This window comes from Clupea harengus, unplaced genomic scaffold, assembly GCF_900700415.2.
Source record: "Clupea harengus unplaced genomic scaffold, Ch_v2.0.2, whole genome shotgun sequence".
NCBI lineage: Eukaryota > Metazoa > Chordata > Actinopteri > Clupeiformes > Clupeidae > Clupea > Clupea harengus.
In genome coordinates this window covers 61,566-75,877 of record NW_024879756.1, presented here as the reverse complement: position 1 = coordinate 75,877, position 14,312 = coordinate 61,566, and the positions used below count along the sequence as shown (strand labels likewise).

The 14,312-nt window shown below is 43.3% G+C and overlaps 2 protein-coding genes across 2 annotated transcripts; both read left to right on the top strand.

Annotated features, from left to right (window-relative positions):
- The first annotated feature begins 89 nt into the window (after window positions 1-89).
- LOC122130240 (zinc finger-containing ubiquitin peptidase 1-like) lies at window positions 90-7,440 on the top strand. Its single transcript, XM_042704893.1, has 12 exons — window positions 90-485; window positions 872-1,383; window positions 1,477-1,578; window positions 1,794-1,838; window positions 1,985-2,092; window positions 2,248-2,357; window positions 2,600-2,768; window positions 2,978-3,166; window positions 4,951-5,116; window positions 6,151-6,314; window positions 6,668-6,894; window positions 7,266-7,440. Exons 2-12 carry the CDS (start codon window positions 894-896, stop codon window positions 7,311-7,313), a joined length of 1,818 nt encoding a protein of 605 aa, XP_042560827.1. The 5' UTR covers window positions 90-485; window positions 872-893; the 3' UTR covers window positions 7,314-7,440.
- A 3,461-nt stretch (window positions 7,441-10,901) lies between these two features.
- On the top strand, window positions 10,902-14,111 carry LOC105897608 (amine sulfotransferase-like). Its single transcript, XM_031576920.2, has 7 exons — window positions 10,902-10,973; window positions 11,416-11,580; window positions 11,927-12,141; window positions 12,874-13,000; window positions 13,145-13,239; window positions 13,334-13,514; window positions 13,978-14,111. Exons 1-7 carry the CDS (start codon window positions 10,919-10,921, stop codon window positions 14,109-14,111), a joined length of 972 nt encoding a protein of 323 aa, XP_031432780.2. The 5' UTR covers window positions 10,902-10,918.
- Window positions 14,112-14,312: the final 201 nt, after the last annotated feature.

The window sequence follows — 14,312 nt, the reverse complement described above, 5'->3', positions numbered from 1 at the left end:
ACTCTTAACACCGCTGACTGTCCAAGTGACTAAGCACACAACAAGCAAAGCTCGTTTGTCAAATTTGCTAACACATTAGCATCTGTTTTGCCTATCTGTTAACGTTACCAGGTGAACTAGCTTAACCACGACCAGTTGGCTGTTTAGCTACTTAACTTACCCTACATAATTTACCCCTGTCCTGTAATGTTACCGTGTGGTCGCATACAACGACAAACATCCGTTCAAGGTTCAGGTATATGTGTATGTCACTTGTGATGTCTCAAATACTTACCCATATACTTAGAGACAACTTGAGTGAGGATGTTAGCTACAATTTTTCCTCGCAGCCCTCTCCAGCTAAGACCAATATGGCGACGCTCTGTCAAAAGGTTGTTACCAATAATCGTCACATCCGGTGCACGGCTTGAAAACACGAACAAAACATGAATGGAAAGTGAAAAGGAAAAAGCCTAGGACAATTTTATAGAGTGCTTCTTTTATTGGTAGGTTAACAATATTATTGTACATTTCAGGTTTCGGGTAGATGAATGCTGAAATGGTTTGTTAACTTTACATAATGTTCCCTAACATGACTTCGCCGGCAATTTGTCTAGCTAAAATATTGTAGCTAATGCTCAGCTGCGGTTAGAAAGGAACGACTTGACATTTCAGTACCTTGTTAGCCATAGCCAGCCTTTATATTAAAAGTATTGAGGTATACTTTGCATAACAGCAGGTCACAAATTCGTATGCAAGGAGGCTTGAAACGGAGGAGGCTATTTAGAATAACGTTACACACAACCATCTTGGTATCTGTTATATTCATGCTTGCCTGATCAGTTAAATCTGTTTGCAAGAAGAATGCGTTAAATGTGTTTCTTTCATCCAGTGGGCTAGGTCTTGAGGTCATCATGCCGATTTGTGAGATCTGCAGCGAGGACGTCGCATCTGAGGCAGAGATGAGGACGCACCTTCTTCTCATTCACCTGGAGAATGAAATGCCCTGTCCTTTCTGCTCCCTGTCCGGCGTGTCATACGATGAACTCAGCTTACACATCAACACTGCTCACGCAGAGATGCCCAGCACGTCCTCAGTGGAGGGCAGCGTGACCCACCGTGGTCCAGCTTGCACTGAAAACAGAGGAAAGCGACGAACTGTGACTAGGAAAGAGAGACATTGGGCAGAAAGTCTACCTCCTGGAACTCCATCCATTCAGACGCTAATGCCAGTTGCAGAGAGTAGCGCAGATGCTTCAGTAGGATCAGTGTGTGGTGCAAACAGTAGGCCTACTACACACAGCCCTGAGAGTGGCACACACACTAAGAACACCAAGGAGAGGCAAGAGAGTTTAGAAGAGCATGTCGCCTTGAAACAGAAGCGTCTGTCCTCTCCCTTGAAAGGTACAGAAGTATGAATGGTGGCAATTTCAGAATACTCCTGTTCATCCTACTGTGAGGGTTTTCGTGGTTGACTTGTTTTTTTTTTTCTTCCAGAAAAGCTGTTCCCTTGTCCAATGTGCTCCCTTGTGTGTCGAGACGGCTTAATTTTGCAGGAACATGTGGAGTTGCACCTGCAGGAGCAGACCATAAATGAAGGTAAAGGTGTCCCATTTACACACCATTGTGTGTATTCTTCCTATACCATAAAATACACAGTCCAAAAGCAGGAGTGTAGTTGCTGCATTTCCCCTCAGGTCCAACCTCTGTAAAATCACTCTTACCTACTGAGTCTATTGAAAGTAAGACACACTCTCTGTGACACACTTACCTCTGTTTAGCTTTGCCTTACGTGTTGTGTTTATGTGCTTCAGGGGCTGAAACAGATGAAGTGGCATCAGCTTCTTCTATGAACACAGGTACAGTTTTCCATAAATTCCCAGACAGACTACACAATCAGTTTTACAGACTAGCTTGCTTTTTCCTGGTTCGGCAAGCATAAGCTGAATATCCATGCTGTTATTGGGCATCGGTATTACCCTGATCGCCCCCTACCTGTCCATAGGGGCGAATCGCTACGGGTGCCCGTTTTGCTCCCTGTCCTTCCCCGACGGCTTGTCTTTGCAGGAACATGTAGAGCTTCACCTGGAGAATGGTGCAGCTACAGGAGAAGGTACAAACACACACACACACACACACAAGCACACAAGCATGATTTAAGCTACTGGCAGATTTCCGTATGTATCTTAGGGTGCTTCCAGAATGGTGTTTTCCATATGGTATTTTCTGTGTGTGTTTGCACACATGGCCTTGTTTGTGTGTTCCTAGAGAGATCTTCGTCAGACCTAACGCTGGCCAGGCAGCTCCAGGAGGAGGAGGAAGAGAAGCGAAAGCAGCAGGAGGCTAAACGCGAGGCGGAGGAGTTCAAGAAGCTGCAGGTAAACACAGACATGTGCCTTCTACAATAAAATAGCCAAAGCTTAGCGTCTTTCGTGTGACGCTACAATTGGCAAACAAGGTCATTACGTCAGAAAGTGTAGGGACTGAGTACATGTAGTTCACCAGACTGAATGGATGAATAAAATGTTACACTATAAGTGAAGTGTCTTTTATGCCAACCTCTGGTATTTAGTTAGTTGTGTGTCTAACTGTCTGCCTGTGTGTGTCTGTGGTTGTGTAGAAACAGTTTGGTATGGATGGTAGTGGCGGTTATCGTAAACAGATTGAGCGGAACATGGAGAGGGCCGTTTCCCGTGGTAACATGGTCCCCACAGAGTTCCACAGAAAACGGGCGGAGCTGATGGAAAGCCTGGCCACAGGCATGGATGATGGGAAAACCAGAACGCCAGGTATGGCGCTGATCTGATTTGACCTCAAAGTTATAGATGCAGCAGTGTCAAAGTGAAATAATATCTGTATTCGGAACAGTTTAATTGAGAAACATACTTTACAAACTTATCCACATGGAGCTCCCTCCTGCTTTGCCGTGTGTGTGTGTGTGTGTGTGTGTGTGTGTGTGTGTGTGTGTGTGTGTGTGTGTGTGTGTGTGTGTGTTCAGGTTTGATGGGGGCGTTGTGTGACTACTTCCGGCGGGAGCCTCGGGACACGGCCCATGTGTGGCTCAGTGCAGACACAGACCACTACTCCTCCTCCGCGGGAGACAAGGGCTGGGGCTGTGGCTACAGAAACTTCCAGATGCTCCTGTCCTCCCTCCACAAGCAGGAGCCATACAATAACGTCTTATCTGGTAGGAAAGGGGAACCTTTCACATGTTCGGACATGTTTGGCTTTTAGCTATTACCATGTTGTTTTCAATGAAGAAACAGGAAATGTGTTGCAACACTGTTTTTGACTAGTCAGCAAATGGTGCATTTCTGAAAGCTGTAAGAGGCCTTCAAAAATAATAATAAGGCCATATTTTTCAGCCCAGAGATTTCACAGTGTACAGTTTTTAAAGTTTTTCCATTTATACTGTAGTTAAATTACATTCTTTGTTGAAGGACATAATTGTCGTTTGGTCATCTTGTTCATCTTTAATGGAGTCCTGTGAGATGCTAGTCTGGTATGCATACAGTGGGGAAAATAAGTATTTGAATCCCTGCCGATTTCGCAAGTTTGGCCACTTGCAAAGAAATGTGTGATCTATAATTGTAATGGTAGGTGTATTTTAACAGTGAGAAATAGAATATCAACAAACAAATCCAGAAAACTGCATTTTATAACATTTATGACTTATGAAAATAAGTATTTGAACCCCCAAGCAAACAGCAAGAATTCTGGCTCCCAATGACCAGTTATGTGCCGAAGAAGCACACAGATTAGTCCTCATTAGGCCTAACAAGGTACACCTGATCTCAACTGGTGACGTGTATAAAAGAAACCTGACCAAAGAATCATACTTCACACCTTCAACCTCACCACCATGGGCAAGACCAAAGAGTTGACCAAGGACATCAGAGATAAGATTGTAGACCTGCACAAGGCTGGAATGGGTTACAAAACCATCGGCAAGCAGCTTGGTGAGAAGCAGACAACTATTGGTGCGATTATTCGTAAATGGAAGCAACACCAAACAACTGTCCATCGCTCTAGGTCTGGGGCTTCATGCAAGATATCCCCTCGTGCGGTGTCGGTGATCATCCGAAAGGTGCAGAATAACCCCAGAACTACACAAGGAGAGCTTGTGAATGATCTCAAGGCAGCTGGGACCACAGTCACCAAGAAAACCATTGGCAACACACTACGGCGTAATGGTTTGAAGTACTGCAGAACTCGCAAGGTTCTCAAGGAAGCACATGTACAGGGCCGTCTGAAGTTTGCCAATGAACACTTGAATGATTCTAAGGAGGATTGGGAGACAGGATGTGGTCAGATGAGACCAAAATCAAGCTCTTTGGCATCAACTCGACTTGCCGCGTTTGGAGGGGGAAGAATTCTGAATATGACACCATCCCCACCGTCAAGCATGGAGGTGGAAACATTATGCTTTGGGGCTGTTTCTCTGCCAAGGGTACAGGACGACTCCACTGCATCGAGGGGACTATGGATGGGGCCATGAAATGTGGAATATTGGGCTTGAACCTCATTCCCTCATTCCCTCCCATTGAAAACGCAACCTTAAGGATTTGGAGAGGATCTGCAAAGAGGAGTGGACCAAAATCCCTCCTGAGATGTGTGTAAACCTGGTGACCAACTACAAGAAAAGTCTGACGTCTGTGCTTGCCAACAAGTGTTATTCCACCAAGTACTAAGTCATGTTTTGCTAGGGGTTCAAATACTTATTTTCTGCATCAAATGCAAATTAAGTCATAAATGTTATAAAATGCAGTTTTCTGGATTTTTTGGTTGATATTCTGTTTCTCACTGTTAAAATACACCTACTATTACAATTATAGATCACACATTTCTTTGCAAGTGGCCAAACTTGCGAAATCGGCAGGGGTTCAAATACTTATTTTCCCCACTGTACATGCATGTAAGTATACACTTGTGGATTGGCTGTGAATCCTTTTTTATTTCTCTGTCCGAAAGATATCCCCATCCCCAACATCCCTCGGGTGCAGGCCCTGATCGAAGAGGCCTGGAAGCAGGGAGTGGACCCTGCAGGGGCATCCCACTACAACAACCGGATCCAGGGCACCCGGGCCTGGGTTGGTACCACAGAGATCTACTCGCTCTTTACCTCTCTCAGTGCCAAGTAAGCATGCTTGATTGAACACACTGAATTGAATTGAACAGAAGAGAATGGAACAGATAGTGTAACATTCATTGATGTAACTATGGGCAGCAGGTACAAAAGCAGGGCAGTGAGTAAACCTCACTCCCCAACAGCTTAAGATGCATGCAGGTGACAGACACTAGCACTCTCATAGGATTTAGCCTCCTTGCTAGCATGCCCCATGCCCGATGTCACTGATTCGTTCCTCGTGCAGGACTGTGCTGTGTCTGAACACACAACGCAGACAGAACACACAGGCCACTCATTTAAGTTTTGGCATGTGTAGATTGTGTCTAAAGCTGATGGTAACAAGAACAACAACTTTGCCATTTTCTGTTTACATCGGCACCCTTACTTTGAGTTCTACCTTCATGATGTGTCAGGTTTTTCAAACACTGTAGACATGCCAAGAGTTTTCGCTCACATCTAGACCATCCCCCACGGTTATCTCTGCAAAGCTCAGAAGCTGAAGGCACGCAACCACGCAAGCCCAAGTGCAGGGAAGTCTGTGTCAATACATGCATACTCTATGGTAGAGAGTAATTGTAGCTGTACTGTAGAGGGCCAGGACATGCTGCTAAACTTTCAGTCTAGTTGCAAATTATTCATTGGATATCCCAATTCCAGAAGTACACTGAGGATTAATACCACCAAACCAGTCATCCTATTCCAATGATATTGCTGAGCCATTGTGAAGCAATCAAGTATGCACATGCTAACTGATATAGTTTGGTGATGTATTATGTTGAGGTTTCCAGACCAGGACCAGGGAAGCATAGTGAGTAACTGGGCTGGCTAGTGGGAATCACAGGTGTGTTAATCGGTCCTTCATATGACCATATACCATCAAAATTAATTTGAGGATGATGCAAAATCTAGTTACTTCCACAAACATACATTAAGAAAACGTAAAAACCTGCATACTGTCATTTTAATGCATAATGACCGCAGCATACTCCTCATTCTCTGTGGCCACCGTTCATGGGTCTGTGTTTCTGTGTGTGTGCCCGCAGTGCTCGTGTTGTGGACTTCCACAAGGCCACAGGTCAGGGAGGAACGCATCCACACCTGTTCGACTGGGTCAAGCAGTACTTCTCCCAATCGGCCACCCGAAACGGCAGACTATCTCCTAGGGTGGTGCAGACTTCTCTGCCCCCCATCTACCTCCAGCACCAAGGTAGGCCAGTGACAAAAGGCCAAGATTATCCCAGTTTAGCTTTAGTGTAACCCCATAAGCCACAGGAACATAGGTTTTCCCCCAGACTATATCGTTATTAAAACTATTGCATTTTGAAACCTGAGTTTGACTAAATGTGAATATTATCTGGGTTGTAAGTGTAAGGCACTGTTAAAATATAAAGGTAAAAAAGGTAAAGGTAAAGGCCAGGTATTTAGCAGATGCTTTTATCCAAAGCGATGTACAGACAACCTGCAGCGATGTGTACAAAACATACCATAACAGTATACATAGTGTCGCTTTAAGTGATGCCCTGAAAGCAGCTGTTTGCGTGTCTCTGTCTCTTTCTCCAGGCCACAGTCGGTCTGTGGTGGGGCTGGAGCAGAAGAGGAACGGCAGCCTGTGTCTGCTGCTCTTTGACCCCGGGTGCTCCCCCTCTGAGATGGCCAGGCTGCTGGAGCAAGACACGGCCGTCGTCACCATCGCCATCCGCCGCATGAGGAAGTTCCCCAACCACCTGAAGCACCAGCAGTACCAGGTGCTGGTGGTGGAGGGCCTGCTCACACCAGAGCAGAAACAGGTGAGAATAAACACACACACACACACACACGCACAGAAGAGCAGAAGAGCAGATACAGATGATAATGAACACACACACACACAAATACACACACACACACACACACACACACACACACACACACACAAGCAGATACAGGTGGGATGTGCACACACATACACACACACAAACTGACAACTGACTCCTTAGAAAAGTCTTATTAATTCCAGTGGGCCATGTACTCACAGGAGAATATTAACGCATCATCAGAGGTTGGGTGATGCGTATTGGTGTGAGGTGTTTCAGTCAGTACTGTAGTTCACTTCTTTCATGTTTTGTCCACAGTCTCCTTGTCATGTAGTAGGACTGAAAATGCTCTTTGTGTATTTCAGAGGCAGATTGCCAATTCAAGAACATTTCAGGCTGAACGAATTCCATGAAGGAATTCCAATTCCATGTTTGCAGGAAATACCCATCCTGTGGACCACTCAGGTTTATGTGGATTTTGTTTGTGGTTTTGTGGTTTTAGTATTTCAGTATCAAATAATAAATTATGACTTTTTAGTAGTTTGTCTCCTTTTTCTACCATGGAAACCAATAAATAAATATTAGTATGGACGATTGATGGAGGTACCAAGCAGAAGTCAACAGATAAAGGTAAAGGCACATCATGACCACGTGGTCCTTTAGTTGGATCCCAACCACTAGGTGCATCTGTATTATTAACCTTAACAGTCACACTCAGCGCAGATGTTCTCTATGTTATGGGTGTATTCTTCCTTATATCTGCAGTGAAGAACAAAGAAAGTTCCTACTAAAAGTCTGAATGAAAAGGCCGTATTCCAGGTTGTGTGTGTTTGTCATTTTTGTCCTAGTTTGTCCTGCTGAGTCTGGAGGGAAAGGAAACCACATTTTCTACCAGAACAGGACGGATTATTTCCGTGCTGGAGAGGACACTCTGTCACCTTTGTGTTTATCACTCAGTAATCGAATGGGAGAATTGCAAGAGCAGCAGCACCACCACAGGGCCTGGGAGTGTTGTGAAATCATTCATACAGCCGGCCGGCACACAGACACACACACGCACACATTCATTTGCTTGCTCCGGTGACAGATGTTCATGCCTAGAGAAAAGGAAACAAGCTGTTTAAGTTACAGAATTATGTCATAAAGCCCCTTTTTGTATCCAGATTCCAGTGGCCCTTGGTTTTTGTTCTTCATAATTAATTCAGCGTTCCTGGATCATTTGATGAAGTCAGACATTCATCCAGGCTAAGACCTGTTTGAGAAAGAACATTCTGCAGTTATCATTTTTTTTAGGATATGTATTTAGTAGTAGGATAAACCTTTTGTAATCTTGCACCTGATTAACTTTGACACAGAATGCAGTTATTGGGGAAGAATGTCTGAATATGATGCATCCAATGAGTCAAACTGGTCTTATTGATCAGTGATGTTAGATTTTAGCCAAACTTCTGAGAAGATTTAAAATCTCAGAGGTGTCAGAGTCCATGCCCCGCTGCTGAGAGGACACAGGTTTATCTGTGTTTCTCTGTCTATTTCTACAATGTCTAGACCAATGGCCTGATTTCCCACATCTGTGACAATTTGAATGTGTGGGTGCATCCTGTCTTCTTTGCTGATAACTATTGTGAGAGGGTACGTCCTGTACTGCAGCTATGTGTTGTGTTTGTTCTTTACGTTTAGTCAGTGATTCTTTAGTTTGTTCACTCTGTCCTGTATCTTTACGGACAGAGCCCTTACAAAGTGTTAGTTGTGGCAGTGTGTCAGAGAGTGTGATAATCTCTGCCTGATGGGCCATTGGGGCTTCAGCCGCCGTGGTGAAGTGGGGGCTGTTCCATACGGGACCTGAGGTGTGAGTTGAATGTTATGTGTAATGACTGTCTGTATAGATATGGACAGGAGCGACAAATGGTGAGGGAACGACTGTAGGTACATCAATATTCATTACAGCAACAATTTGGAGAGATATTTCCTCAACCTGTGAAATGGCTTTACCCACACTGACCATTAGTTCAGTTTTTAGCTTGGCATAATCTGCTTTACCTCTAGGATTTTTTACATCAGTAGGTAGGATTTTTCCCAGTAAACTTTTAACAATTTCCTGAAGTTTGTCAGCATTCTGTTTCATATTTTCACGCAGTCTAGGAAGGGCTGCTGGCTGGCCAGCTGATTCCACCAAGAAACCCTGTGAACGCTGTGTCCATCTGCTCATGAGATAGCGCGAATATCGCCGTCTTTTCTTTTCAGACTTAATGTCTAAAACCCATTCACTGGCTTTCCTGACACCCCAAATTAGCTGAAAACCATCTTTTATCATCTCAATTTTAACTTTCTCATGTTTTATATCATTTCCCACACTGGCCATTGCAATCTGAACACTCAAAGGGACCATACGTCTTGAATCTTTGTTTTCCATCTCAAAAAGACTGAATCTGCACAATCTAATGTAAAATAATTTACAAATTAACTTAGAACAATTTCTAAATTCAAATATTAAAATGCTGTAGATCCCTTTCCAAACACCCGTTTATGACCACAACACTTAGGCCTATATCCTCTTGGGAACAATATCTGAGCGTGGCAGAAACTAGATTTTCACAAATGATCCAACCCACAGCTCAGACTGTGCTGAATCAGATGTCTGCTACTCTCTAAACAGAGCAGGCTCAGGAGTGTAGAACTGAAATCTCAGCAAAATTCCAAGAATTAATATCTCGGTGGTGGACCTCCAATTGAAAGGAATTATTTCTATATCCCAAATGTATCGGAGACTCAGTCAGATTGTGATGAAAAATCAAGTCCAGGTTTTTATTCTTTCAATGGTGCGCACCAGAGGAGGAAGAGAGAACCAGATTTCACAAAGTGTGTTCACCTAAATCTCCCTCACTGTCTATCTTTTGGGGTGGAAATCCAAAGAACACTAAAATGACCACTAGGTCAGATATATTGAATTATTGACTATGGAATATATTTAAACTAACTATCAAATGTCGGTCCCTTCAGTTGTCTGTGGTCGTACAATTTGTAATCATAGTCGGGAAGGGGGAGTTGGTTACCAAACAAGATTTTTTCTTAATGCATTAGGTGGTTGTGTGTTTATGGTTGTTTGCCTGTGGCTAAAGGACCCAACCATTTGGGGATCTAGTCATGTCCCCAGAATCTGCATTGCATTGCTGGAGGTAATTATGCATTGGAACAATAAAGGCAGATTTTAAGCGAGATGCAAACTCCCCAGTCAACTTAGCTGGGTTGGTGTGCGTTTAGGTTGCATTTTAAACTTAAAGCTACTTTGCCATCCTGCCCAATAGCAGTCAATCCATTATTCGCATTATTATTCAATGGTAGATTCAGCATTCTGGACATGGGTGAGGAAGGATCTGATTCATATTTAGGACTTACCAGACTTAAATGATGAGAAGAGAGGTGCCGCAGACGTGTCATGCGAATTTGCAAGAGAGGAGTACTATCTCTGTAGTCGTCATTGCAACCATCCCTATATTATCATTTTCAGTTCAACTTCCAAGAACTCTCCGCATTATTTATCAGGAAAGGTCGTTTCACAGGTCGGTATTACCGAAATTAATTTTCAGGTGGTGGCGAAAGAAGACAGCCAGGGAACGTTTACAATGGTTTTTCAGGATGTAAAGTATTTATAAGTCTGTTCTTTGATTAAAAACCTTTTGACCGATTCTGTAGCCTACCATGTCTTATTTTCACAAAATATCATGTTCCTGCTGCACTTTTCTCATTTGTTCCCTGCAGTGAAATCACCTTAATGCGGCAGTCTCAAAGAAGTAATTTGTGGTATTGTAGTGGACCAATGACTACGGCTTTATACAATGTTACAGACGCTTTGTACCGAAAAGACATGTTGCCGATGTGTTATGTGGATTTGCAAGAGACAAGCACATCCTCCGTGGTCGTCATCGCAACCATCCCTATATAATCATTCGCAGTTCACTTCCAAGAACTATCCGCATTATTTAACAGGAAGGGTGTTTCACAGTTCGGGATTACCGATATGAATTGTTGTCAAGAGGTCACAAATGAAGACGGCCAGGGAAAGAGCTGGTCAGGTGAGCAAGGCGCTTTCAATTTTTTTTTTATTAATTAAAAAAAGTTATGTGTGCATGTAATCGGTGTTTCACACATTTTCCTTCTTGTGTTAAAATGTAAATCTTTATTGTTTTATTCTGATTTAAGTCAATGTATGATTGAGAGCCCTTGGTTGGCATTGGCCATTCATTTTCTGCAACAGAAGAATTAGTTAAATTATCATGTATTTATACTATATTTATAACAAATTCCTTAAATCAAATAATTTACCTTTTCGGCATGGATCATGACGTATAAACTCTGAAGACTGTCAGCTCTAAATCCTGGTTTGGTATGTCCTATTTGTCTGGTCATAGGACCACTTAGACCCACATAAATGGTCTTAGTGCTAAAGGACTAATAATATATCTAGAGTTGTACACAATGTGTATTTTTGTCCAATCAATCAATCAATTCTCTTAGAGTCTGCTGGTGAGGGCACTGCTGGTCAGGCCCCAGATGTGAGGTTGATTCTGCACCGGGGTTTTTACTTGATCCCTGGTGTCAACTCTCCTGTGGTGGTGGACCAAATCCAGAACTGGGAAATTCGAGATTCGGACATCTTTCTCATCACATACCCTAAATCAGGTAAGCAGGAAGAATGAGTGACATCTTCACATTCACACACATTTCAAATGTCACATCATGTTGCTGGTTGTACATTTGCAGGGTCCATTTTGACAGTGGCATTATTGTATGCAAAAGTTTGGGTACCCCTGGGAAAATTACATCATGACTTTATGTAATGTCTTAGTACACAAGTAAAAAAGACGTAAATACCACTCCTGAAGCAAACAGACAATACATTTCTGTCTTGAAATATTAGTGCAATGTTACCTTTTATTTCATGAGCTTAAAAATGTACACGCATGTGACTAGGTGGCCATACAGTTGCATACAATTTGACCTTTGACCCCATATTTATTTCCCCCAGGAACCATATGGATGCAGCAGATCATCATCCTGATTGAGGCGAAGGGCAACGCCATGGCAACTGCAGGGAAGCCGAACTGTGAGCGCATGCCCTGGATCGAGGTGAAGGGAAGTGAGGAGACGTTTCTACAGGCTCCCCTATCTTCTCCCCGCCTGAGCGTGACACACCTCCCGTACAGGCTCCTCCCAGTCGGCCTCAGACAGAAGAAAGCCAAGGTGTGTGTGTGTGTGTGTGTGTGTGTGTGTGTGTGTGTGTGTGTGTGTGTGTGTGTGTGTGTGTGTGTGTGTGCGCGCGCGCGTGTGGCACTCTGTTCAATTATCTGTGTTGTGCCTTTGTGGGTGAACACTAAACATGTGGACCAATACCTTCTCTGAGTATAAATAACTTCTTTACACTGACAGTGCACAACACAGTGTAACTCGAGCACAGAAAATCACACATTTATAAACCACCCAGACTTGTTATAAATGTGTGAGAAGGCTGGTGTTTTGGGGTGATGGAGGGTGTCTATGATTTCACCCATGGCACCCCAGTCTTTTCACTTCCTGTTGTCCACATAGCCTGAGACTGGTATAGATGTGGCCTGGATCACGGCCAGAGTCCACCAAATTCACTCAAATTGAAATTCAAAGCTGCTTTATTAGCTTGACCGTGTAGGTACAGTGTTGCCAAAGCACAAAGAACAATAAAAACAACTCACACATTTATTAAGCCACAGTAATGAACATAATGAGAATATTGTGGCTTTAAAAAAAAAAGCTCAACATCCTGCACACACACACACACACACACACACACACTAACACACACGCACTCACACTCTCTAGTTTGAGTTTGAACAATATATGATAAGACACTTCAAGAGCAACTGACATACTTACACTAAAATGTAGACTTTAACAACAAGGTTAGCTCTTTATTTCAGCATTTCTTGCCGTTTTCTTCAGATCATTTATGTGGCGAGAAATCCGAAAGACGCCCTGGTGTCATATTACCACTTCCACCACTTTGCAGCAGTACTGGAGACTCCTAAGGACTTCAATGACTTCTTTGAAAAGTTCATGGATGGCAGAGGTAGGAGTCATATTGGAAAGATGTAGCCTGTTACTAAAGGGACCCCTACTGTGTAGCTCTGCAGCCATTGTATGTTGTCAGTGTGTGACTGATTTCCTTCAAACAATCATTGTGTTAGTGACCTATCTTGCTTTTTTATTTCAGTGTATGGCAACGCTTGGTTTGAGCACATTAAGGCCTATTACTCACACAAGGACGAGATGAACATCCTGTATGTCACATACGAGGACATGATTCAGGTGTGGCTAGCTAGCGTGACACATGCAGTTCTAATAGCAGTCTTGCCATGCTTGGTGCCTGTGCTGACCGTCTGAAGTGATGTGTCTCTCGCAGGATCTGCGGTCCGTGGTGGAGAAGGTGTGTTCTTTCTTGGACAGGGAACTCACCGACAGTCAGATGGCCAGCGTGGTGGAACACGCACGATTCAACAACATGGTGCGGAACCCGTCCGCTAACTACAGACAAGTATCTGCTACACTCCTCAACCAGCAGAGGGGATCATTCATGAGGAAAGGTGGGCTAAGTTTTTTTTCCCATTCTTATAGTTTCTAGAAATGAGTTATTCTGACCTTAAGTCCCCTCCATTCAGAGATGGGCAAACTATAATAATGAGAATATGAGGTCCTCTTTGCTTCTGATTAATAGTTCCATATTCATTTAGTGTCTAAACTCAATACATGTTTTCCTCTTTAACACTGAAAGGAACTATAAAAGAAAAGAAAAATGGCAGCCTCTTACTTGACTCTCTGAAATACGATAGCGTAACTAATGAGGAGAATATAGTGACAGAAGAAAACTGCATGTACACAGTAATATCCAGAACAGCACACATGCGAGGGTCCACAGCACTGAATGTGTCTAAGAACAAGTCACCCAATGGTGTCATCTGTACTCCATCATGTTCAAATGATGCCATCTGTGATGTCAGAGTTTTTTCTTTTCTTACCACAGCATTTTCCTTCCCTCTGTTTTGCCAGGGACTGTTGGTGATTGGAAAAATCTGTTCAGTGTTGCCCAGAGTGAACGATTTGATAAGGTGTTTAAGGAGGAGATGACGGACGTACCCCTCTCATTCAAATGGGATCTGAAAGAGGTCTCGCCCTCAGGCTAACTTGTGTACCCGACCCGTGTGACAATGATGCATAGCAAACCTCTGAAATGTAATAAGGACATTTGTCAATTTAGATGTGAACAGGACAATATATGGTCCAATACGTAGACACGATATGCGTTATCTATCCGTCTGCCTTGTATTCCTGTTCTTTTAGTTCTGTCACCAAGTGAGTGTGATCATTTGATACATGCAGTTTTT

What these genes read in the sequence shown, in the direction of transcription:
- LOC122130240 (XM_042704893.1), top strand. Translation starts at nt 894, where the DNA reads ATGCCGATTTGTGAGATCTGCAGCGAGGACGTCGCATCTGAGGCAGAG. An exon ending in ATACAATAACGTCTTATCTG is followed by an intron (nt 3,167 to 4,950) that starts GTAGGAAAGGGG and finishes TCTGTCCGAAAG; the next exon opens with ATATCCCCATCCCCAACATC. An exon ending in TCACACCAGAGCAGAAACAG is followed by an intron (nt 6,895 to 7,265) that starts GTGAGAATAAAC and finishes TGTGTATTTCAG; the next exon opens with AGGCAGATTGCCAATTCAAG.
- LOC105897608 (XM_031576920.2), top strand. Translation starts at nt 10,919, where the DNA reads ATGAATTGTTGTCAAGAGGTCACAAATGAAGACGGCCAGGGAAAGAGC. An exon ending in CCAGGGAAAGAGCTGGTCAG is followed by an intron (nt 10,974 to 11,415) that starts GTGAGCAAGGCG and finishes CAATTCTCTTAG; the next exon opens with AGTCTGCTGGTGAGGGCACT. An exon ending in CATACGAGGACATGATTCAG is followed by an intron (nt 13,240 to 13,333) that starts GTGTGGCTAGCT and finishes TGTCTCTCGCAG; the next exon opens with GATCTGCGGTCCGTGGTGGA.